The following is a 25945-nucleotide window of genomic DNA, read 5'->3' on the forward strand; positions in this document are numbered from 1 at the left end:
GTGAGCTACCACCATCCAGCTCCACTTTCTAATCTAATTTGACACTTAATCTAATCTAATCTAATCTAATCTAATCTAATCTAATCTAATCTAATCTAATCTAATCTAATGTAAATTGACACCTTGGAAGGCATTTTAGTATTTGTTGAAATACTATTACGCTTTCATCTCTTTAAAAAGGCTTGGAAGAAGTTGGAGAGAGACTGTCAGTCCTTTTCCAAGGAAAAGAATCCAGACCCACATCCCCATATGTGAAAAACACTGATGAAAGAGATTCAAAACTCATCTCACTTAAATATAATGCTAATTATATTTGATTCTTAAAACTCGTTGAATGTACTTTATAGGTAATTATTATAAGGGCTTACCATTATGAGCCATCAGTTTTTTTCCCTCCAAATTTGTTTAAAACTTAGTCTACAGCAGTGGGTCTCAATCTTCCCAGTGCTGTGACCCTTTAATACAGTTCCCTATGTTATGGTGACTTCCAATTATAAGATTATTTTTGTTGCTATTTTATAACTGGGATTTTGCTACTGTTGTGTGAATTGTAATGTAAATATCTGTGGTTTCTGGCGGTCCTAAGTTACCCATGGAAGGGTTGAATCCCCTCAGGGTTTGAGACCCACAGGTTAAGAACCACTGGTTTAAGCGCTTGCACTATTATTTTCAATGTCTCAGTTTTACTAAAAATAGGTCAGTATTGTTCTTTCTTTTATTGGCCCACATGCTTATTAGATGTTCTCTGGAGGTTGAGAAGAGCATAGTTCAGAAAGGGAGTTCCTAGGGGGTTTTCAGACTCTGGTTACAGCTGTCTTGCGTGTTTCCACATCTCAGTGTCTAATTTATTGGATACATTTTTGTGCTTTTTTTTATTGACTGTATCCTAAGTCTTTTAAAGTTGTGATATAAGAATAATAAAGAATAAAGACAGTTTTGTTATCAGTCCCCTTCTCCCCACAAAATTTTGAATGTTGAAGGTAGGTTTAGCAGTGCACAGCTTTAATCCCAGGATTCTGGAGTCAGAGCAGATCACTGTGACTTTGAGGCCAGCAATGTCTACTTAGCAAGTTCCAGGCCATCGGAGGCTACATACTGAGAGACCTTGTCCCCTAAAACCAAAATAAATGAATAAATAAAGTTGTAAAGGCCCCTAAAATCAATATGGAAGGTGAGAGATTTAAGATACGAAACACGGGTAGGTTTTCAAACGGGCTAAAGAGTGACAACAAAGTATGGTTAAGTTTTAGTTACCTCAATTTAACATTTCCATTAGATTCATAATGCTCCTCAAATAAGAATTTTAATAATTCTTTCTCTATTCTCTCTCGCTTCCTCTCTTAACTTCTCTTCCCTCTCCTTCCTTTCTTCTCTCCTTTCCTCCCCTCTGTTCTCAAGAAAGAAGTTCCTATGCTTCTATAAACAGCTACAATTTAGAGTTTGATACAACAAAACTACAATTCCCAGCAAGCTCTTGCTCCCCTCAAGTGCAATGCACTCTGGGAAGAAAGTGTCCGGCTCTCCCATTGGCTGCGCATCCGCGTGCATAGAGACTGCGCAGATTTCGTCGGGATTTTCTGGAACCCATTTTGCACTCTAGAAGCTGTAGTCGGCGGGATTAAGGAACAGTTCTACTTCCTGTGCCACCGGAAGCAATTTAGCGATGGCATCCTCTTCTGTGGAAGCGCCTGCCAAAGCAGCTCGAAAAAGTGATTCTCAGCAGCAGAAACAGAAGCGTGAGAACCAAGGTGAGGTAGTGTGAGAACCGAAGCCTGGAGTTGGTGGATCATGAAGCATCATTTTTATTTTCCATCTGCCCCCTGGGTTAAGACTGTTAAATGCAGGCGGTTGTAATTGCTGATAGTTGGGGGGCGTTGACTGTGCCGGCCACGTGTTTCTAACTCAGTGCTTTCGCCAGGGCCTGTCTCTGCCAACTATAGGTGATATGCATTATGTCCCTGGCAAAACTATGAGGGTTCAGACATTGTGGGAGGCGCCGCACACTTTGCTGCCCTCTGGGTAGAGAAAGTTGTGGATGGGCATCAAGTGGGCTAGATAATCCTTAGGTTTCAGTGAGCGCTGATGATGAAGAGTGAGGCGCACAGAGAAAGACGCTAAGTGGGCAGTTTGTCAGAATTTTTATCTGATTGCTAAATTACTAGATGACACAACTTGGTCTTTAGTTTTGATTGATTTTTTGCTGCTTTAGTTTGCTCTCTTGCATTATAATGATAAGTGATGATTCATAGGTGTGATTTTATTCTTTTTGCTGCTATGTAATATTGCCTTGTATGGAACATCTTTAAATTCTCCCGTTGGTGGACATTTGAGTTCTGCTCTGCTTGCTCTTGTAAGCACCTTTGCGTATGTCTTCTGCTAATGCCCAAGGGCTCCTGTAGGAACGGAGAATTGGGGCTGTGCCGAGGTGTTTTCTTTGTTTTAGGAAAAGTTTATTTAGGCTCACAGTGTGAGGGAACAGCCAGCCTTGAAGCTGTGCCAGTCTGACTCACAGATGAGATTTCTCGTTGCTCCAAATTTACAGTAATTTCTAATATTTCAGTTTTGAAAACGTGCAGTTTGGGAGATAAGAGATTGTATGTGGTTGTGTTTTTTTAAATTGTACTTCCCTGATGACTGATGAAGTTGCACAGTTTCACAGGTTGGGGGGGGGGCATTTGTGCTTCCTCTGTTGTTAAGGCATATTTTTCTCTTTACCAGTTTGTTTGCTTTGGTAGGTGGTCCCTTTTTCCTTACTGACTGATGGCAGTTGAAGTGTTAAAATTGGACAGGGACACAGTAATGAATTCTGAGTTACCAGTTTTTTGTTGGATTTTAGTTTGCATCTTTAAAAAGAAGATGTTGGAGAATGGATGACTTATGAGAACTAACCCAGTATTTTCAGCCAGAAATATTAAAGTGGATGTGGGTAGAAATAGAAAGCAAGTTTTCTTAACTGGCGTTGAGAACAAGAGGCAAAGACCTGCTTTTCAAACTTTATTGGTCTAAGCAGTGCCAGATGAGGTTGCTTAAGCACAGATTCCTGGCTCTCACCCCAGAGATCCTGATTCACTATGCCTGGGATGGATCCCCAGGCACCATTTCCAACAACCCCCTACAGGTGTGCTGACACTCTTGAGTTCACAGATGGCATCTTTGAGTAGCTATTAGATTTGAGTGACTTTTTAAGATGGGGCAGGGACTTTACGAAGTGATGCAGGGTGCTCTGGAGGTGTTTTCGTTTAGTTATCAGTGTTCTAGGCTATAGCTCACCTTTTACCCCTTTGGGCCTGTTAGTCCTTTTAGATTGAATATCTTTTATAAAGTAGAAATAGTGGTATAACTTTTATTCATGAAAGGATTATAGAAAGGTTTTTGGAAAAGTTAAAATTCTGTCACAGTGATTGTTAATTAACATTATACATAAGAATCTTCTTTAAAATTTTTTCCACAAACAGGTTCTTTACCAGGAATTTCAGAAAGGTTATTAATATTAAAATTATAAAAGGTTGTTTGAACCATCATATAGGGCAGTAAAAGTACCTTAATAATTGCTATCTACTATTACATCTCAAAGTGGATAAAGGGAAGTGCCTTATCATCAAAGAACTTGTTCTGATGAGGCAACTGCAATGTATTCATATGGTCCCACGTGACATAATGATGACGATGTCATAGGCATGGTGGTCATGATGTTAAATAATGTAGAGCCAGGGAAGAAGAAAGGAAAGAGTGTATTGGGAAGCTTAGAAGATGTGCACAGAATGTGTACCAAGTATCTGAAAGACCATTAACACGTGATGTGTAAATTCTTTCTTCTGTAGATGAGGCAGAGCTCCTCACTGTTCCTGATGGTTGGAAGGAGCCAGCTTTTTCCAAAGAGGACAATCCCAGAGGACTCCTGGAAGAAAGCAGCTTTGCAACCTTGTTCCCAAAGTACAGAGAGGCTTACCTGAAAGAGTGTTGGCCTTTGGTGCAGAAAGCCTTGAATGAACATGTATGCATGTTTTAAACAATTCTATTTTGCTTATACCTTTACTTTTAATGAACTTTGTGAGCACTGGTGGATTTTGTTTTCAGAAATGCCAATTTTGCTGGGTAAATTCGGTTCCTTTAGTATGGAAAAGAATCTAAACTTTATTCTTACAGTTCATTCATTTTTAATTTTGTGCATAATAAACTACTTTGAGACATTCCTATGCTCTTAATATTTTAGAAGTTTCTCAAACTGTCTAAAATCACCTGTGTTATCCAAATTTCCAAATGCCTCTTGTAGGCATGATGGTTACCATGTAGTTGGCCAGTTTGCACCAAGCTGTGTTTCACATCTTCTTTTAAATAAGAGATGTGGCTATTCCCAGCTTTTTCCTATTTGTTTCCTGCTGACAAGTCTCCAGAGTGGTGTTATTGAAGTATTCATTGCACACCACAATGCAGAATTCTTCTGGATGCTTCCCAAGTCAGAAAAGAGCATTTTGTTTGCTTTGTTAAAATCTAGTTCTTGGGGCTGGGAAGATAGTTCATTTCTTAAAGGACTGAGTTCTATCCCCAGAACCCATGTTGGCAGCCAGGCATGGAGGCAAAAGACCTGAGACTGGGCAGCTGTGACAGCTAACTTGGTGAACTCCAGGCAGTGCCTGGACAGCAACAGTGGGCGTTTACCTCTGGCCTCTATATGTACATGTGAATGAATGTGTTCGCCCCTTTCTCCCATGCTCCCATGTACATAAAAGGAATTATTTTTTAAGCACCTGGTTCTTGCTATTAGGAGTTAATGCTCATCTTTGCCAGTTATTTCTTCTTTGTGAACCTGTGAAAATCTGTTTTGTATTTAGTCCCTTAATCAGGTAGAAAGAAATTTAAAAGGAAAATTTCTTTCTCAGTCTTGGTTCCACTTGCTTCAGTTTCTTACATCCTGCCAAGAATGAAGTTACTCAAGCATTCATTGTATGTATTTAAAAGGCCAGCTTTTCAGGGAGGGAGTTAAGAGGATTTGGTAGTTAGCTTACAGGCACAGAGATTCATAGTCCCATTGGGATTAGCTCTATTGTAATCTGAAACTGAACCACTTTTGGTTCTTTTCTTCTTTTTGTAGCATGTCAAAGCAACGCTGGACTTGATAGAGGGTAGCATGACCGTTTGTACAACAAAGAAGACTTTCGACCCTTACATCATCATTAGGGCCAGAGACCTAATAAAGCTCTTGGCGAGGAGCGTTTCGTTTGAACAGGTGTGTCTGGGAGGGCTTATATTGTGTACAACTAACTTGGTGAGCTCCAGGCCAGTGAGAGACTATTCAAAAACAAGGTAGGCCGGGCCTGAGGGAGACATGGGAGCCTGGGAGCTTGTTCCACAGCCTTTAATACTGTGTCTCTCTGTCTCTACCTGCTTCCCTCCTATCTTCTTTCAGGTTTTCATGCTTTTGCCTTCCTGTCTCTGCCCTCTTCCTTCCCATCCTACTTCAGGTTTTCATGTTTGTGCTTCTATAAGCCTGCGCTTGGAAAGGAAGACTGTTAATGCATTTTTTTTCCTCCTAAAAGGCAGTACGAATACTTCAAGATGATGTTGCCTGTGACATCATTAAAATTGGTTCTCTAGTGAGAAATAAAGAGAGATTTGTCAAAAGAAGACAGCGGCTTATTGGTCCCAAAGGATCTACGTTGAAGGTACTTGTCATCAGTTGCATGTGAGCATCTCTATCAGTGACCTTTCCATGTACTGAACTTGAATTTGCTGTTTTCGTGCAGGCATTGGAACTCCTAACAAACTGTTATGTAATGGTTCAGGGGAATACTGTCTCAGCCATTGGACCTTTCAGTGGTCTGAAAGAGGTGAGAACTGTGACCTGATATTTTCACCAGACAAAACTGAAATAACTTGGTTGTATTATAATTGATCATTAAGTAATGTCTTATACTCAAATTTTGTATTTCTAGAATGTGTTTTGAGTTCTTATTTGTAAACTGTATGACATATAACTTGAGGGCACCATCACTCCTAGAACATAAGGTGCTTTGGGCATCCTTTGACAACTGTGGAGACATCCACTTCTGAGTTAGGTCTGTGCATCATCACCCTTCCCATTATAAGACTTAAAGGGTAGTTCAGATCCTATTAGCTCACCTAAGAGGCCCTGGTATCCATACCTGTACAGGCTCAGTATTGGGATACTGAGCAGAGGCCCTGTTGTTGTAGTACTGCAAGCAACCAGTAGATGTCAGGCTCGGAAAACTTCCTTCAAGCCATAGGTTGGTTGGTTGGTTGGTTGGTTTGTTTGTTTTGTTTTGTTTTTTGGATGTTTTCATGAACATTTTCTGTAACTTGTCAAGTGTTTGGAGAACACCCATGGAACACATCTCTCTGTCAGTTCTTTTTACTGTTTTGAGCTGGATCTGGCTTTGAAGTTTGCTTCCTTTTGGGGATGTCTTTTGTAGTAATTCTGTTGGCCTCTTTCTCATAAATTGCCTATCTTTTTCTAATGGAGCAATAATAAATATATCAAATACTGTACAGTTTCATATTTAAATATTTTACCTCATTCTTACAGTAGCTCTGTTATATAATTTTATCTCCATTTTACAGCTATAAAGCTGAAATGGCAACATTAATTGACTCTTATATGATGTGGCAGTCCCAGGATTATTATAATAATAATAATTACTATTATTTTATACTGCTGGAAACCAAACCCAGGCCTTGTGCATGATAGGCAAGCACTCTGCTACTGAGCTGTAGCCCCTATGCCAGGACTTGAACCCTTGTCTTTTGACTCTAAATCCAGCTTTTTTTTCCTAAATCAGTACCTGTAGGGCACTGAGTGTTATGTCAGTTGTTTTCCTCACAGTCACGAAACTGTTTGAAAGGCTGACTACTGTTACAGAAGATCTAGAAGCCACGCAGAACAATTGAAGAATTATATTCAATGTGTTGATTAGTCTCTGATACATAGGATATTTTACAGTATAGCTTAATTCTCTTCTACCCAGTTTGTTGATCATTGTGACTGCATCATTTTCTTTGTGAATTTCAGGTTCGAAAAGTAGTCCTTGATACCATGAAGAATATTCATCCAATTTATAACATTAAAGTGAGTGTTGATTGTACATTGTTAGTGATTGTCAAACTTCTAACTTTACAAACTGTTTGAAAATTAAATATTTTGTGAAAACATAGTATGCAGAGAGCTAGAGCAGAGCTGTTTTGGGTGAATTAGGGATAGAATTGGTCCTACCCACGTCTATCTCAGCCCTTCTTTGGTGCTTGTATTTTCCTTGGAAAAATTAAGGAGAGAGATACTGTCACATATTGTAAGAGATCTACCAGTAGTGAAAATAAGGTGAATGTAGGTGGTATCAGTAGGATCCTGCCCATTTGTCAAAGTCTGGACTCTCAGGTTGCATTAAAGCTGCCTTTGGGCTTTTACACTTGCACTGTAGACCCCTTTGCGAGAGGCCTGTTGTGTGCCTGTGTTCAGAGACACTGGCTGGGCTGGAATGCAAGCTGTTTGCTGGTGCTTGTGAGAGAATGCACTGACACTTGATAAGGTTGAAAAGTTACAAAGATTCGGGAGGAAGTGGGGCTTTTCCTGTGATAACTCAGTTTCTACTGGAAGCTTCTCACTTGCCGGAAGTACCTAATGATTAAGCTCCAACTCTCTTTGTTATTAAATTGAATTTTAATGAGCGATGGCGGGAAGCTGAGCTTCATACCATTTCTATCAGAGTTTCTTATGTTTGGCCAATTGTGCAGGTTTAATTTAATTTGATTGCAATTGTTTTCCCTCTGCTGAATACATGAGGAGCTTGACCCTTACTTTTTAGGAGCTTTGTGTTAACAAATGTTTGAGTTTTTTTATTTTTATGTTTGTGCTGACAAAAGACCTTGATGATTAAACGGGAGTTGGCAAAAGATTCCGAGTTACGATCACAAAGTTGGGAAAGGTTTTTGCCACAGTTCAAGCACAAAAATGTGAATAAGCGTAAGGAACCAAAGAAGAAGAGTGTCAAGAAGGAGTACACGCCGTTCCCTCCTCCACAGCCAGAAAGTCAGGTCAGTGGCCAGTGTTGATGCTGTGAGCAGACAAAACTACGTTAGCCTCGTTTTGGGAATGTTACTGAGAGTTTGGGTTGAGTGTGGACGTGCGTGATGGCCAGGGTCTGGGGAGTGGGCCTCACCCTGTGAATGAACTGTGTTGGGGATGGTCTCAGGCAGCCAGTGTTGTGTAGGTGAAAGCTACACAGCGATTTAACGTTTTTTAACTGTGTACTGTGTCATTTTAAAATTTTTTTTTCTAAGTTATGGATTTCTTTCCTTTTTGTCAACTGTCTTCCGGTTCTTTTTCTTTACACTTACGGCCAGGATTTAAGTCATATCTTTGTATTAAATTCACTAAAAGCTCATGTGTCCAATTTCTGCTAGGCCTAAGCATGTGGCAGTCCTTTGTTTTCCTTTTCTGTCCCCTCCCACACCAGCATTCTACTGATGTGGAATATTTGAGGTGATCAGAAAAGAATTCTCCTGACTTGCTCTTCTTTCCCATTTGCCCCAGCTCATATCAGTTCTTTCCTCGTGCTTGAATTTGATCTATACCTATGTGGGATCTTGTTTTACTGTTCCTTTCTTTGCCTGTATCTTAAAATAGTCAATCTTTACTAGGTGGCTTCTGATATGAACATAAACCGTTTTTTGTAGCCAGCATTTGCTACTTTGTGGGTTCTTCTTTCTTCCACCCTTTGCCATTTTCCCACTCTTTCAATCCTCTAACACTAGAGGAGAGAGACAAGGGGATAGAGAGGAAAGAAATCCCTGAATAAAGTCAGGGATTGGAAAGGGGGCAACGTTATCATTAGACCACTTCCTGATGATTAGGGGCGTCGAGCTCCTTGGGGGAAGTTGGATCTTCGCTGTCAGGATATCTAATTTCTTGTTTCTTCTTTGGGCTTGACTACTTAAACTGCAACCAACAACCACCTACCCTGCCCTGGGGCCCTAGCATTTCTCACTTAGAGCTTTTACTACTTACTTTTGCTCTATATGATAAATGGATTAATGTCTATTGATTCATGTATTTTGAACCATCTTTGCAAATCTTGAGTGAAAACAGCATGATCAAAGTCCCATTTTTTTTTTTTTTTTTTAATGAGCTGTTAGGTTTTTATGTGTTTTTCAGTGATATTAGTGTATAGTTTTTTGTGTCTTTTTGTATCATGGTAATGCTGCCTATATATAATGAAAGAATTCCTTTCACTTTTTTGGAATGGCTTGAGAAGAAGTGACATCAGTTCTTAATAGTTTAAAATTTCAACATTAAAGCCATTTGGTCTTGGACTTTTTTCAGGACACCTGTTGCTCATTTATTAACATGTAGTTGTGTAATATCTGCTAGTGAACTTTTGTATTTAGTTAATACTGCTTTTAATATCCTTTTTTTGCCCTAATTGTTTTATTTGGGTCTTAACCTCTTGCGAGTACAGCGGTTTGTTCATTGCCCTATTGTTCATCTTTATTTCCAACTAGTCACTGGTGTTGGCCCAGAGCTTCTACTGGAAAGCTGTTAGGAACCTTAGCCCTCTCTCTGTGACACTCAAAGCCTCTCCACTGCAGTCAGTTAGGGGAGGAAAGGGTGGGGGGACAGTAGAAGCAAAAGTTATGTTGCTCCTCTCCTTTATGGCAGTGTGTACCTAAGGGCTTGAGTCAGGTGAAGTTTTAGACGCTGTCAAGGTGTGATGCTCAAGCCCCAGCTACTCTAGGGTCCTTCTTTTTGTCCCTGTTGGAAGTACAGCAGCAAATAGCAAGGTTTTTTTTGTTTCTGTTTTTTTTTTTTTTGTCCTATCAGTGCCAAGCAAGGGCGGGTTAGAGCAGCCAGAATCACTTAGATGCCTGCCTCCAGCCCCAGCACTGCTTTAAATTCATATTTTTACCATTCTCTTGGTTTCACAGAGCAAGCACCTTGAAGGGGAGGTCCCTGTCATAGCACCCTTTCCTCACAGTACAGGACACCCTGCAAGTGAGGGTCATTATCACTGTGTTGGGCCAAGTCAGGTCCATCAGACAGCTCAGTTCGGTGGAGTGTCTCTTTTTTGGCAATGTGCAGTGTTTATGGTCCTGAGGTCAGTTACTTCCTGAGGCTGTAGCCCCTGGGACATGTCAGGTCCTTGTGACTGCTGGACTAGTATGCGTGTTTCAGGTTATTTACCTTAGTGGGTTGTTAACCTGTAGTGAGGATTACTAGCACTGAGTATGCATAGTTTCTCTGTCATCAACATCCCTGGAGAGTATAAGCATTGTCTCCCATTGCTCAGTAGCCATGGTGCTTGGGGTATTTTGGTTTCCTTGTACCACTGTTGTGGGCTTTTTAATATTAGAATACTCTAGTCTCTCTCTTATTGATGCCATGTTCTCATGCTTATTCACTCCAAAACAGGATTATACCTGTTATTTGATTCCTCTTTGTAGAGGAGAGAGGGACATGCTAGGCACCTCTGCTTGGCTGCTTGTAAGTTTCTTGAAGCAGCCCTGCCTCCCAACTTGTCCTCACACCTCTTTCTGTGACTATGAACAAGCTATTTCATCTGACCTGGGTCAGTGTCCTCATGCCGAAATGAGGTAATGATACCAAGGGACTATTAATGAAGGTTATAAGAATTAAGATGGTGACTTGGTTTGGGTCCTTTCTTTCTCTTCCCTCAACCCGCTTTGGCTTTTGAGACAGTCTGAGTGCTAGAGCCTTGGCTGGTCTTGAGCTTCACCCTCCTATCTTAGCCTCCCCAGGGTGCATGGATCAAAGGCATGCATTGCCACGCCTGGCATATATCCTTTCACTGTTCTTTTGTGCCATGTGTGCTTCTATCCTAAGTCATGTTTCATCTTCTTGGAGTCTCAAGTTTCCCCCAAACTCAGCTGATTCATTTTCACATTTTTCTGAAACCCTGATGTTTTCTGGTCCTGCCTGAATTAATCAGTTCTGTGTTTCACAAACAGTACTTTCTGTTATATGTCCATGTTTGTATTAGTCTCAGTTTACATTTTCTTCTTATATGGCGAGTGAATGTATTAGTTTTAACCCCAAGAAAATTGTGACTTTCTTAGGAAATATGTTTGTCTACATTGTTTCTGATCTAACTATAAATACTCTTTCTAATAGATTGATAAAGAATTGGCTAGTGGTGAATACTTTTTGAAGGCAAATCAGAAGAAGCGGCAGAAAATGGAAGCAATAAAGGTAAGGCTTTTGAGATTGTGCACAACATTAACAGCACAGTTCGATATCAGTTGTTTTACTAAGGCGTTTTTCCTGGATGTAGGCTAAGCAAGCAGAAGCTCTTACAAAGAGGCAGGAAGAAAGAAACAAAGCATTTATTCCACCTAAAGAAAAGCCAGCTGTGAAGCCAAAGAAAGGTAAGGTATCTGTGACAAGTAACCGCATATTTATCTCTAAGAAACTGGTTTTGTTGTGTATTAGCTCACACTTCTAGGCCATTATAATGGAGGGGTGGCTTCAGGGTCCGGCCTGGCAGCCTCTGCCCTGTGCTTGGAGTAGATTATTTATTCGGAAAGATGTGAAGCCAGAGCTATATGTTACCGCTGTAAAGACACTGGAACACTGCTGCCACACCTCAGAGGCCTTCCCCGGCTGTGGCTGAGAAGCTCATTTCTGTGGTAATATACTTATCATTTTAAGCTTAAAAAAAAAGAGAAAAGTCTTAAGATGTCAAGAGGAAGAGCCTCATGTCACCCCATAATCATTTGGCCTCATTTTGATCTGTCTTCTCCATTTTCTTTGTCTTTATTGACACTTGTCAGAGTAACCCTCTGAAGCCAACATTGGCACATGGTGGGGATACAGAATGTTTTTAAAAATAAGTTTCAGTTGTTAAGTATTTGGTAGCTGTGTAAGGTGGTAAGAAAAATTTGCATCCTTTAAAAATTGTTTTCTGCATTTAGGTCAGTGTGGCCTGTTGAGACCACTACATGGTTGCACATTAGTTTTTATTAACAAAACATGTTAAATAAAATAACTGCTAGCTTAATAATTTGGTAAGCCTTGTTAAAGTTCTGAAGCTAGAAGAGCTATCTATATACGTAGTATTTTTCATGAATGTAATTTTGAATGTAATTTTAAATTACTTTGTAAGCAATATGGAAAATTGTCGTACTAATGAATACTCTTATTTAAAAAGTTCTAAAATACAAAATCACATGTATATTAATTTGTATTTGTAATAGAAATCAAGTAGCATAATTGAGTTCAGTATACCTTAATGTCATTTCATCTAGATCATTTGTTTTATCAACTTTCGGACAGTTCCTAGACAGGTCTTTTAAGTTGCATGGATGACCTTAAAAATATAATCTGAAATTTTTTGCATATATTTAAAATTGTTGCAGCTTCTACTGAAACTAAGATTGATGTGGCTGCTATCAAGGAAAAGGTTAAGAAAGCGAAGACTAAGAAACTGGGTGCTCTTACAGCAGAGGAAGTTAAGCTTAAGATGGAGGCTGACGAAAAGAAACAGAAGAGAAAAAAGTAACATTGGAAAAAATCCTAAACTGAACTTCTGAAGGTATTTCCTTTTGTAAAGGAATTTGACATGCAGAGGCTTTTAGCTGCCTTACCTGGGAGTAGCCAAACTCTGAAAATTATGACCAGCTTTTCATCTGTTCATGGACATACCTTTTGTAAATACATTCTTCATATGTATTGCTAAAAGTTTTTGTGAGAAGGTGATAGCTACCTGTGTATACATTGTACCAAATGAATTCCAGGCAGGTTTTGGCTAGATGTTTTAGGAATACCTTTTTTTTTCTATTTTTTAATTATATAGGCTTTTGGAATGAGACTATTCATCAAATCCAGTTGTTGCTATGGGTTAGTCTTTATAACCATAACCAAAGCATTTGATTTTAAGGAAAATAAATGTAAAAATGTCACTGCTTTCTTTCTCCCTTGCTAATGGCAAATACTTTGGCTTATTTATTTATTTATTTTTGTAATTTTATTCCAGGCGTAAAACAAAACACCAGAAAAACCATGGCCTCTAACTCAAATCTTTCAGTCACTGTTTTATTCTGACTCTGAGGAAATGGTACCAGAAAATGTATGTAGATCTTTCACCTGCATCCACTGTGAGTGTTCTGTGTGTATTTGCTGGTGGCCACTGAAGCCAGAAGAGGGCATTGAATTTGCAGAACTGGAGTTAGAGATGGTTGTGAGACACGGCGTAAGTGCTGGAGATCAAACACCAGTCCTTTTGCAAGAGCAGCAAGTGTTCTTAACCTCTGAACCATGAGGACAATTAATTGGCCTTAAAATTATCAAAATGCATTTTACAAGTCCGGAAATCTGAAACCCAGGGAGTATGTGTTACTTCCTGAAAGCCTAGCCATGGCAACCTGGGCAGAAGGATGAGTTTATTCTGTAGGCTTAGGAAACTAAGCAGTTCTTTTGACTAAGGCTTTATTGAACCAGTTCCTCAAACATTTTAAAATAGCCACATATAAATAAGTTTCCCCACCCCCAACCATGGCATTAGTCCAAAAGAACTAAATTAGGGTATTTGTGCTTCACCCAAATGGTAATTATAACAGACAGTATTAGAAGAACCGACTTAGCGATGAGAAAGAGAGATGTGTATCTGTTACGAAGGTATATGGGCTGGTCTGGATTTACAACAGAGTAGTAACCTGTGGAACAAACGAGAGTGGGCTCTTAGACAGTTTTTCACAGTGAGCTAACCCATCCACACAGCACCCAGTGAAAAGTTTAAGGTTTGCATACGTACGTGAGACCTGGTCTCGTCGTGGGTTAACTGTAAAACCAGAATTAAGAGAAAGTTAGGTATAGGGGAAGTTTGTTTCTAATTATGTGTATGTTTCTAATTACATATTTATAACCATGAACTTGATTTGGCTTTAAGCACGGTGATTTTCAAAGATCAATCAACTTAGTTACTGTCAACTAGTACTTATTTTAGTTTTATATAAATTTAATATGTGAATTTTTGTATAAAAGAAATTTCTACCGCAATGAATGGAAAAAAAAACATTTAATATATCACAGCTACCAGATGACTCCTATTTTGAGCTATGGTTGAAACTAAAGATTAAAATAAGTGATGTGTTTTAAATAAAGTATTTTCTAAGCTCCTTCTCATGTAGAATGATCCTGTTTATCATGAGACAGTGATTGGAAGCCTGATTGTTCAGTATCGATAAAAAAAAAAAAAAGTGGGGTGCTTTCAAGTAGGACAATGTAGTGAAGAAGTGTATAAATTGAGCTTTGTAAATAGAAAATTAACAACAACCTAGAGGTTAACAACCTAGAGGTTATTAAGTCATCTAAAGTAAATGTCTTATAAGTACATGCAAGTTTGTGTGTCATTCTCACATGAGTCCAGGGCTTTTCATAATTGTACTGCAGCCTTATTCTCAGTTTTGTCATCGAATGTAGACACTATCCCTTGTTAGAGCTCTACAAGTCAAGCGCTAAAACACCAATAGCATTTTCATGTTGTGGCAGGTATTAATTGAGGTAGCTCATTGAATGATTTCACTTGCTCTTTGTGAACTGTTGAGGAAGTGGGTACAGAGTGGTGGCCAGAGTCACAGTGCTAGAACTGTACATTAGACTGGCACTTTCAGCACATTGGTTCTGAGAAGAAATTAGCTGCATATGAGTACAAGTTACTACATTTACTGATGGTGTATTTGTGTAAATAAAATAATGGATCAGGCATGATTTCCTATCTGGAGAAAAAGTGTGTTAAATTGGGGGGAGAGGGATAGTTCGCTGGAATTTAGGTCTAAGGGACTGTGGGGATTGTGTATACAATAAACACTTCCTAGCAGGAGTCGTACAATGAGACTTGGACTACTGTCCACCCATCCTTCTAAGCACCCCTCATGGCGGCCTTGCTCCTGTGAGAGTTTATTACAGATGTGGCACAAAATGACCATGGTATTGGCATAACTGCAGTAGCTTTGGTTTCCTTTTACACCATGGAAAAATAGACATCTGAAAAGACACTGTTAAACTTATGTCTGGTCCTAGAACAGTAAGCTATTGGTTTGTCACAGCTTTCTAGAAAGTAGCTACTGATAAAACAAATACTTATACCTTAATTCTATGGAAAGTTTTTGTTGTTGTCTTACTTACTGCAGAGATTGTTCAGACACTTGTCATCTGTTGGGCAATTACTGCAAGTGGTTCCTTGTTTATATGGCCACGTGGGGTAATTTCCTCTGTAGAGCAGAAGACTGTTAGTAGAGGGTCCCCCCAACAACATTGCTCTTTACTCTGAATGCCTGACCAAATTCAGAATAATAAGATGAAGACTCAGGCGGCCAATAAAATTCAAGTAGAAGGTTGCCAATATTTGGAAGGTTCATGTACCTGTGTCTGGGAACCTTGTATAATTTACACCATTGCATTTAACTATGATGACTCTTGAGAATGAATTATTTTTCTTTCTGTTTAGCAGGTAAGGAAATTGAAGATCTCAGTTTATATATATATAAATCAGGAAATCTAGAAATGTCTTACATTGGGCTCTTTTTACTTAACTCATAGCCTATGTGATTACTTCCATCCAAACACTGCCTATCCTAGAAAAGCGATTACACTTCAGATGTATTTTCACCGTGCTAGACCATCATAAATTTTACTGTATACATTATTGGGCCAGGACAATGACCTCCAAAAAGAAAAAGATGGGAAAATTAGAAACAACTCATTTGCATATAAATGTGATGGTAACTGATAATTATATCATTAAAGATCTAAGGGATGGAGAGCGCTCAGTAATTTCTATCTCAATATTTTGGACTATTTTTTGTGATATAAGATGAGGATAATTTATAACTGTTTTTGCAGTATTGGAGATTGAATTTAAGGCTTCATCCATGCAAGGCAAATGCTCTGTCAGTGTACCATATTCTCCAGCTCTGACCCCAAAATCATTAATTTCTGAAGCAACTTAACTTGAAAACCAAATGAGATTAGAAGATACAGAGATACAGGCATACATGCATATGTATAAAGAGCTAGAAATGGAACATAATTGTGGTGTCTTTTATAGTTAAAAAGCACAGCAATCAGTAAGTGGTTTAAGTTGTAGAATGGTTTTGATTAAACCACCATTACCTTATTTTTTAATTGTGCATTCCAAACTAAAAGAGAAGGGAAACATGTCACTTAGAAAATTGGTAGATTCATTTTGGGAAAGACATGAAAGTAGGAAGACCTGGACTTGTTTGGGTGGGTGTGCTTAAGACAAAGACCATATTCTGCCTAGTGAAGAAGCAAAATGTTTTGTAATTGTCTAGAAGCCTGAGAGATAAGAGGTTCAGGACCCTGGGAAAGAGGGAAGACAAGATAAGCATGAGTAAAGGTCCTAAGGTTGTGCTCAAAGAACTCTGGGCTCTCCTGATGGTTAAAACTTACTCCCTCTTGTTCTGTGAACCCCTCTTCCACCCTACTCTGGGTACTGTGAAAAGAGACACCTTGACCAAGGCAGCTTTTAAGTGGGGGCAGCATTTACTCAGAGGAGGGGGGCTTGCTTGCAGGTTCAGAGGTTTAAGTCCATTATGGTGAGGAACATGACATGAAGGTGTAGAGAGCCGAGAGAATGCAATCGCCATTACGAGATGGCGCCGACATCCGGCCTCTGCCCTAGTGAACAAGTAATAGAGCGCATGTGCAAGTTGCAAAAGCGCGCCAAGTCACTGCCCAGCCCAGGGCGTTACTGCCCAGCCCGGGGCGTCATACGGGGCAATGAGCAAGCAGCTAACCAGCGGAGTACACGCCGCCATAGGGTGTATTTAAGCAGCACCATTCTGGGGCTTGGGGTCTTCCTCCTCTCATCGCTTGACTGCAATAAAGCTTGCTGCAGAAGGATCCTGTTGTCCGTGTGCGTTCTTGCTGGCGAGAAGACTACGCGGGTTGCAACATGAAGGAAAGCATGGTGCTGGAGAAGTAACTGAGATCTACATCCTGACTGACAGAGGGAGAAAGACAGAGACAAACTGACTGAGCTTGGCACGCATGGGATTTTGAAACCTCAAAAGTTTATCCCCACTGACACACTTCCCCCAACAAGACCACACCTCCTAATCCATTAATATACATGTGTCTGTACCTCAGAAATACAACTTTCAAGATTAAGACTGCCTGACTTGTTTGAAGCTCAGTAAAGACCATGTTAAAAAAGACCAATCGATGAAGTTATTCTATACAAGCCTAATAATGTAGTTCAAAATTTGGTATGATTCTGAAGATAGCATGAATCTATGCTAGAATTCATATTTGGACTTACTGTCATAAAATATTTTGAATCGATGATTTCTATGTACTACCTATATGTGGTATTTCTGGATATTTCTCTTTGTAATTTTTATAGCTATAGGAAGCAGTTGGTACTATAGTTATTTTTGACCTTTTGGGTACAACGGATTCAGAGAATAATGTGAGATTGCACAGTATTCTAACTACCCTGCCTACCCCCCCTTTTTTTTTCTTTTTTGCTTTGTGTATTTATTAAATTTTTATTTTTTAATATTATTTGCAGATTATTCATTTTGTATCCCAACTGTAGCCCCCTCCTTCATTCCCTCCCAGTCCCATCCTGCCTCCCTCATCTCCTCCCATGACCCTCTTCAAGTCCACTGATAGGGGAGGTCTTCCTCCATCTGACCCTAGCTTATCAGGTCTCATCGGGACTGGGTACATTGTCCTCCTTTGTGGCCTCACAAGGCTGCCCCCCCCCTCAGGGATAGGTGATCAAAGAGATAGCCACTGAGTTCATGTCAGAGACTGTCCCTGTTCCCCTTACTAGGGAATCCACTTGGAAACTGAGCTGACATGGGCTACGTCTGTACAGAGGTTCTAGGTTATCTCCATGCATGGTCCTTGGTTGGAGTAGCAGTCTCAGAAAAGACCCCTGGGCCCAAACTTTTTGTGTCTGTTGCTCTCCTTGTGGAGCTCCTGTCCTCTCCAGGTCATACTCTCTCCCCCTTCTTTCATAAGATTCCCTGCACTCTGCCCAAAGTTTGGCTATGAGTCTCAGCATCTGCTTTGGTACACTGCTGGGTAGAGGCTGTCTGTTGTACTGCCTATCCCTTCTAAGGCCATGAAAAGTTGTCACTGCAGCTCTGTTCAGTTGTTTAGTTGCAGCTCTGTCTACTTTTTCTATTGTTTCCCTTTCCAGATCAGATTTTTAAGTCAAAACTATTCTTTTCTAAAAGATACTTGACTTTAATTTCTTTCTCTGGTTCGCACTCAAATCAGAGTATTAAACACCTCTCCAGAACAAGAATTCTTTAAAAAAAGAAAAAAAAATGAGCTTGTTCCACTTCAGGAATCCAAACAAAACATATTAGGTAAATGGTTTTATATGGCAAGAGTTTAAAACCCTAAAATATTACAATTTTAAGTCATTAAGAAAATCACTCCAATAGAAGAATGGGCAGTCAATATGATTTTCAAAAGATATAAATGAACAGTCTGATAAAGTGATTTTTAATAACTAATCATGAAAGAGATGAAAAAGAAAAAAGTAATTTTCTGCAGTCTCCCCACCACCTACTGACCACCACATGAAGCCCAATCGTGAACTCTATAGATCCACAGAGCCTATCCACCTATCCACCCTATCAGCCAACCCACCCATGGCAACAACTAGGGACCATGCGGAGCTTGATGCAGAACTCCATTTAGGGCCTCTTAATGCCTTTTAGCCACCTCAGCCACTGCTGGGCTTGGAACACCCGTTAGGGACCTCCCTAGCTACATGAGAGACCTCAAGAGTCAGCCTTCCCAGAGCCCATCTACCTGTCAGCCACCCCATTTGACCATGCCAGTCAGACTGTGGCATCTAAACCAGAACTCAGAGGCAAGGCACCTTACTAACCATCAACTATCTCACCAGCCAAGCTCTAGAACTACATGGAGCCCCATAGGGAATTCCACCGATAAACCTCTTAGTCAGTTCTTCTTCCTGTCCACACAACAGTCAGCCACCCCACCCACTGCTCAGCAGAATCGGGACCCCAAAGTGGCCCCAAGACTGAAAACTAAGCATCATATAGCTGGTCCATAACTTGACAGGATTCAAACACCCAGCTCACAAAGGTGAACTCGGGTATACATACAAATTGCATGAACTAACTCTAAATGCCTAGGACCCATTGCAAAAAAACACATGAATTATTAGTACATTTCTTCAAGAATCCAACACACCCATAGTAGTAGTTACTAAGAAAAGCAACTTAACTGATGCCCAAGGTAAGGACTTTAAAAATTATAAATAGGTTCAAGGATGTCAAAGATAGTATGAATAAATGCCTGAGTGAAGATCCTGAAAAGTTGAATAAAATACTGAAAACAACTCAGGAGTGAAAATGGAATTTAATAAAAGTCTCCAAAGAAAAGATAAACTGGAATAAAACTTGAATGAAAAACCCAGGAAATCAAAAAGCTCAGAGAAAAACCTTACCCATAGACTGTTTCAAGAGGAAGGGAGAATATTACTTAAAGAAAATGTTAACTACAAAAAAAAACCCTTCCCCCCCACCAAAAAAAAAAAAAAAAAAAAAAAAAAAACAAACAAACAAACAAAAAAAACCAAACAAATCCCAGGAAGGAAACATCCAAGATACCTGGGATACTATGAAAAGACCTACAATACTAGGTATCAAAGGAAAAGAAACCCAGGTCAAAAGCACAGAAAATGTGTTTTTGTTTTAACAAAAATCAAATTTCCCAATATAAAAAACAAAACCAAACCAAAACTGTTATCAAGGTGCAGAAGTCATATAGACAAGACTAAGAAAGAAACTCCTCATGACATAATAAAAACATTAAAATGTGCAGAACTAAGAATATTGAAAACTAGAAGAGAAAAATACCAAGTCACAGAGGCAAGACCTTCAAAATAACACCCGAGTTTTCATCTAAGACTTTGAAAGCTGAACAGCGCAGACTGTTAAACGAGTTCTGAAAGCAGAGAGGCCAACCAAGAATACTATACCCAGCAGAACTGTCAGTTCTAATCAAAGGAGACAATCGGCATAAATGTGCACTAAGCCAGGATACTGGAAGGTATATGTCAGTCTGAAGAGAAGATTAAACACACTTGAGAGAACATAGCTACTTTAACATATGCCATAATATACTTAAAACTAATCAGAAAATAGGAGGATACTTCATTAAAGGAAAAGTCTACTGAATAGATATTACTGTTATAAATATTTAAACTCCCAATACGACTTAAAACGTTTAATTCTAAAATCACATTATTGACTGTAACAGTGATAATGGATGGCTTTGTAACCCCATTCTCATCCCTAGGTCATAAAGACAAAAACTAAAGAAGCCCTGGGATAAAGTGGGATGTAAGAGAAGTTTATAGAACATTGCATCCAGGCACTAAAGAATATACTTTCTTCTCAGCAGCCCATGGTAATTTCTCCAAAACTGACCACATGTTAGGACACAAGCAACTCTCAAGAAACAGGAACAACTGAAATAATGTGCATCTTGTACAAAAATAAAGATATCAAGAGTAAGCTAGCACATGAAACATGTAGAATGTTCACACAGAATAACTCAGCATTATCTACCACTGTTTTTAAATTACTGGAACCAAGCCACAAAACCTTTATTTCTGGTCTGACCATGGCTTCCTATGCATGAAAACAACTTTTCTCATTTTCAGAGGGGAGAAACTGTTTCTCTCTGAAAAGTTCAGCTGTCTAAAGTAACGAAGTAATTAGTGTGAACTGAGCAATTTCACCTTAGTTCTTTGTTTTAAAGTGCAGAAACAAAATTGCCTAATCAAACAATAAGTTAATGTCAATCCTCCTTCCTTGTATTACCAATATATCAATTCACATCCCTGGTAAGCATTTTAATTTTGCTACTCTTAAAGATGAATGTTTTTGTAGTGTCTTAAAGCATATGTGTATGTGTGTGCCTGTGTGTGCATAATCAAGATACCAATTCACATCCCTGGTAAGCATTTTAATCTTGCTACTCTTAAGGATGAATGCTTTTGTAGTGTTTTAAAGCATATGTGTGTGTGTGTGCACATAAAATGTATTAGAATACTAATGCAGTGAGGCTCTGGACAGGGGATTTAGAGGTCTTGAGATTTCTCCTTTATACTTTTTCTAGATTTTCTATATTAAAGATGAATTCCTATATTAATATATTTTTAGAGTTTAATTCAGGCACTTACCCTGGTCCATAGTTGCATATAAAATGTGCTGCATTAGAAATACCATTATAGCCAGAAACTGTAGGGCAAAATTTCACTGCACAGCCAATCTTGTAACTATCTGCCCAAACAACCTGAAAGTACAAGAAGACTTCTTACCATAGAAACAGTAAAATAAACATTTATTTATGATCAAGCCTTCATAGTTATGGTAAGGGATATCTATTTATTTACATAACAGTCTCTACTAGAGAAGTTTTAGGCACTCAAAATTTAGCTGGACACAAGTCCTGAATTATAATCCCAGTACAGTAAGCATGGTTGAATGTGTAAAATACACTTGTACATGACAAGATGATACGGGAAAGCTCTTAGAGGATCCCTGCATATATCGCTGCTGCCAGGAAATGGAACCGTGAAGAGGTGAAACTGAAAACTGGACTTGGTCAGACTAGATCAAAACTTGGAGAGTCTGATGCTGTGGTTTAATTCTTGTACACATTTCAACACCAGTCAAACGGAAAAATTCTTCATATAACAATTCTCATAAGAAAGCTTCAGGATGACTACATTGAAATGAGTAGCAAATCACCTGTGACCTCAGTTCTTTTGGCTGACAACAGGGCTCACGGATAGGGCCTAGAGTACAGGTAGGGTTTGTAACAAGTACAAGGATGGATTCTATTGGTTGAGGACTCCAAGGCATAAGGGGCTTCTTTCATAAGGATGAGTTCTATTCACTAAGAGACAAAGCCTAGGATTAGAGCCCAAACAATTCTCAGAATTTGGGGAAATTCAGGTGGAGGCTGGCTCCTTATAGAATAGCAAAGGATCAGAGGTTGTTTGCCTACTTTTTAGACAGCATTCCAGGTGACAAGGTGTCATTCTCCCTTCCATTGAAGAAAGCAAGCCTGAGTGTGCTGAACAATCCTGGTTTTCTCTAATGCTTACTCTAAGCCATGCTTTCTACAGAAAGCTACTATAATGAAATAAAACAGGGTAACACGATGGAGTGTCTCAAAGGGAAGAAAGCAGCTGATTAAAAGGGGTATTGAGGGGAAGACATCTCTGAATTAACCTTTGAATTGAGATGGAAGTGATGAGGATGTAGACAGAGTCAACATCAGAAGACTTGGACAGTGGACAACATCCATTCTCAGGGATAAAAGCTCCTGGAGTACAAATTGCTTGACATGTTAGAGGAGCAGAAAAAAGGCAAGTGGGGGCACAACCTGATGAGAGGACAGTCAAAGAAGATGAGCTCAAAGGCAGCACTGACTGAAGGAATTCTGTTCGATAAGGAAAATAGTCTTTCTGGGTCCACTTGGTACTCAGGAAAGGGATGGACTGAGACGAGCAGGGAAGGAGGAGGCAATCATGGAGGTTGCTTGAGCAGTGTAGACATGAACACATGGTGACTCACTCTTGCATAATGGAATTCCTGGAACCTCGTGGAGTTCAGGACTCACAAGAATAACTGAAAATATTTCACTTTGTTCTGAGTTTGGGGGAACATTTAGGCTTCGGACCGAAGTGACACTTTTTTGAGACAAAACTAGGGGATAAGCTAGGTGAGTAGGAACCTGGGCACAGGGTTCTGTTCAAAACATGTTCATTTTGAGCTGCCCATTCTATTTCTCAGTAAAGCCCAGCATAGCTGCTGTGCTTAACCATTTGCAGTTTAGAGGATGGAATGACACCAGAGAGAAATCTTGAGGCACAAGGCTAAATAAGACCATCTAGGCAAAGGTAATAGAAACAAGGGGAACTACACAAACCTGGGTTAGGAAAATATAGGAGCAGTCAGCAGAGCAGATGTAAATGTGGTCCTGATGTTAAGGAAACTGAGAACAGAGCTGGTTCTCTAGAACTAGAGCTGTCAAACTGGGTCTGGTGCTCAAGAGAGCGCCAAACTTAGTTTAAATAAATATGCTCCTGCAAAATCGCCACCGCCACTGGTGCTCTTTCCTTTCTCTCTCTCACAGAAGGGAACCTTCATTCATTGCTGGTTCCCACCTACAAACTAATAAAGACACCATGGAAATTGGTATGGAGATTTCTCAAAAAACTCAAATAGATCTACCCTGTGACCTAGCTATGCAGCATTGCCAATCACAATGCTCAGGTCATCACAGCACAGAGACCCTTGCCCATTAGTTTTTATCACAGCACTGTTCACAATAGCGGTTTTTAAACAAATGGAGTTGTTTAAAGGATCTCCCTCTTTTCCAACAAAGCATCATATTTCTTCATTTTTCACTGAATCCCATAAATTATGTGGCTCATCTCTACTAAAGATTAGTATTTAAAACTACAGGAAAAACATTTGAGAAGCTAACTAGTTTGTCTTCAAGACAAACCAACCATTAATAATCTTTTACAGTGATTCAAAAATCACTTTAAAATATTTTTTTTACCATAATTATCAAGCTGTTTTGTCCCAAGAATTGTGCTAACAATGTGGGCACAAGGGTGAGTAATCTGGAGGATTGTGGAAATCTCCATAAAATGAAGACAGAGGCAATCTTGAAACTGTTAGATGGAGCTCTGATAACTGTCAATTGTCCCAAGACACGTTAACTACAATCATGGCCAGTCTGCCTGCAAAAAAGGAATCACATTTACTTTAGAAAAATTAAATTATCATGCTGTGGTGGTTTGAATCAAAATGGCCCTTCCCGCCATAGGCATAGTACTGGTACTATTAGGAGGTGTGTAATTGTTGGGGTTGTATGGTCTTGTTGGAGGAAGAGTGTCACTACGGGTGGTTTTTGAGGTGTCAAATGTCTAAGCCAGGCCCAGTGTCTCTTCTTGACCCTGCCGATCCAGATGTAGAATTCTTAGGTCCTTCTCCAGCACCACGTCTGCCTGTATTTCAACAACTTCTTCATGTTCTCATTTTACATGCTGGAAGCTCCATGTCACCAGTCCCACGTACCACCTTAGCTCACTTTAGAATTTTGTTTAACTCCTAGTTTTCCAGCACTTTCTTTGGTAGTGTTGTCAAACTTTCTTAATCTTTGGACCTCCTGCACCTTTTCACTTTTTGCAAATGTTGGTTAGCATTCATGGTGTGCTGTTAGTTGCTTGTTAGGGAAAGCAAGATACAGCTGGGCATGGCTTCTGGCTCTCAGGAGAGCTCTCCCTGATTTGAGGAGACACATGTGTACGTGGCTGGTACAATTAAGAGAAACTGACATGGGCCAGATGAGTAAAAATGACACAGAAACTGTGCAGCCAAATGTTCTCACCATGTTGCACACAGTAAGTGATGTGGTAGGTGGTTCTTGAAAATGGAGTTTGTCAAATGAAAAGAAAGACTTCAAGATACATTAACCAGGGATAGAAGGGATACAGTGTATATGAATCAGCCTGTTACTTTGATTGGATTCTAATTAGCAAGGCATGCAAAATAAGTAGCAGTCAGAATACAATTCACTTTATAACAGGGTTGTTGCCCATACTTGTATCCCTCATCCCTGGGAGTCAGAACAAGAAGAGGAAACTCAAGTTCATGCCATACAGACTTGACACAGCAGAAAACTTCCCCAAATTTGTAAATTCTTCCTTTACATCTAGGAAAAAAAAAAAAAAAAAAAGGAAGGCTAATACTTGGGACACAAGAAAACTAATTTTTGAAATGACATCTCTCTCTCTCATATAGATAAGAGACTGAATTAGTGGTCCCAACCTCTTCAATAGACCAGCATAATTTGTCTTCCCTACAGAAGAGGAGCCTCATCATGGGAGAATGTCCAGGGTACTCCTGAGTCTGGAGGATGGAACTCTGGCAGCCATTTTGTCAGTGAGCATTGTGTTTACCTTTCTATTCTGAAAGGCTCACTCAGTTCTTGCCACAAACATGTAAAGGAGTTTCTACCATTCATACTTACATCAACAAATTGAATTAGAGAGATTACAATGTTTTCTTAAAGCCACATAGTTAGTGAGAAGAGAGTGCAAGCTTACTTATCCGATATATTGCAAGGCTTTAATATAATGTATGCATGTTATCTCATGTGAGTATCTAGTACTGCCTAGACTGATGGCTCTTGCATATGATTTTATCCACATAACTAATACCTCCAAGTATGTCTTCCTTTCATAATTAGTATCATACTATCATAATTACTATCATACATTTTCCCAACCCCAAGTTCAGTTCTCTCTTCACCAATAAAAGATGGTTTCAAGAGACTCTAGGGAAGTACTTACCTGGGTATAATGGCCACAGACCTTGGTGCATTTCTTAGTGCTGAAGTCATAGTGTTCAATTTCATTGTACCACGTTTTGATAGCTGAAGATGCTGAAAAGAGGATTAAAGATCCAGTCCAGATATTTTCTCCCACTCCAGTGAAGTTTGGGTGTAGACGTGATCCAAGCTGTGGGTTGTGTTGAAATCGACAAACACTTGTCCATGCTTTTGCAATTTGGGCTAGCTTTGGGTCCCAAGACTGAAAAATGAATAATAAAAGTATCAAGAAAGATATCTCTTACTCAAAATTGTTATCAACAAGACAAGGCCGTTACCCTCCTCATTCAGATCTGTAGACTCCACTGGCTTACTACTTAAAGACAAGGTTCCAGTTCCTTCTGGAGTGGGAGCAGAAATGGCAAATGAAGTCCTGAAGGAGCCACTGTCTGTGGTGTTAACTGCTCTCTACCTGCTAACTAGAACGAGAATGCTGCCTTGGTTTCTTTTGCTGCAACAAAATGCAAGTTGAGGAGGAAAAGG

The 25945-nt window shown here is 39.5% G+C and overlaps 2 protein-coding genes across 3 annotated transcripts in view; one reads left to right on the forward strand and one right to left on the reverse strand.

Annotated features, from left to right (window-relative positions):
- The first annotated feature begins 1577 nt into the window (after nt 1-1577).
- On the forward strand, nt 1578-13340 carry Krr1 (KRR1 small subunit processome component homolog). 2 transcript variants are annotated; one of them, XM_055626048.1, is made up of 11 exons: nt 1594-1748; nt 3822-3994; nt 5093-5227; nt 5538-5663; nt 5745-5828; nt 7028-7084; nt 7876-8046; nt 11141-11218; nt 11301-11394; nt 12385-12560; nt 13002-13340. In XM_055626048.1, the coding sequence occupies exons 1-10, from the start codon at nt 1664-1666 to the stop codon at nt 12525-12527; spliced, it is 1146 nt and encodes a 381-aa protein (XP_055482023.1). In that variant the 5' UTR covers nt 1594-1663; the 3' UTR covers nt 12528-12560; nt 13002-13340. The 2 variants fall into 2 exon arrangements, with proteins under 2 accessions (XP_055482024.1, XP_055482023.1); XM_055626049.1 differs by having other exon boundaries at nt 1578-1748; nt 12385-13340.
- Nucleotides 13341-13436: 96 nt separating this feature from the next.
- Glipr1 (GLI pathogenesis related 1) overlaps nt 13437-25945 on the reverse strand; it is a 29082-nt gene continuing 16573 nt past the window's right edge. The window contains exons 3-7 of the mRNA XM_055626050.1: nt 25425-25664; nt 21231-21343; nt 15152-15237; nt 13779-13805; nt 13437-13680 (exon numbers count right to left, since the gene is read on the reverse strand). Of these exons, the coding sequence (XP_055482025.1) occupies nt 13526-13680; nt 13779-13805; nt 15152-15237; nt 21231-21343; nt 25425-25664 (621 nt within the window). The 3' untranslated portion in view covers nt 13437-13525. The remainder of the gene's footprint in view (nt 13681-13778; nt 13806-15151; nt 15238-21230; nt 21344-25424; nt 25665-25945) is intronic.

The sequence above is a fragment of the Psammomys obesus genome, unplaced genomic scaffold (assembly GCF_907164565.1).
Source record: "Psammomys obesus unplaced genomic scaffold, mPsaObe1.curated_primary_1811, whole genome shotgun sequence".
NCBI classification, from domain to species: Eukaryota; Metazoa; Chordata; class Mammalia; order Rodentia; family Muridae; genus Psammomys; species Psammomys obesus.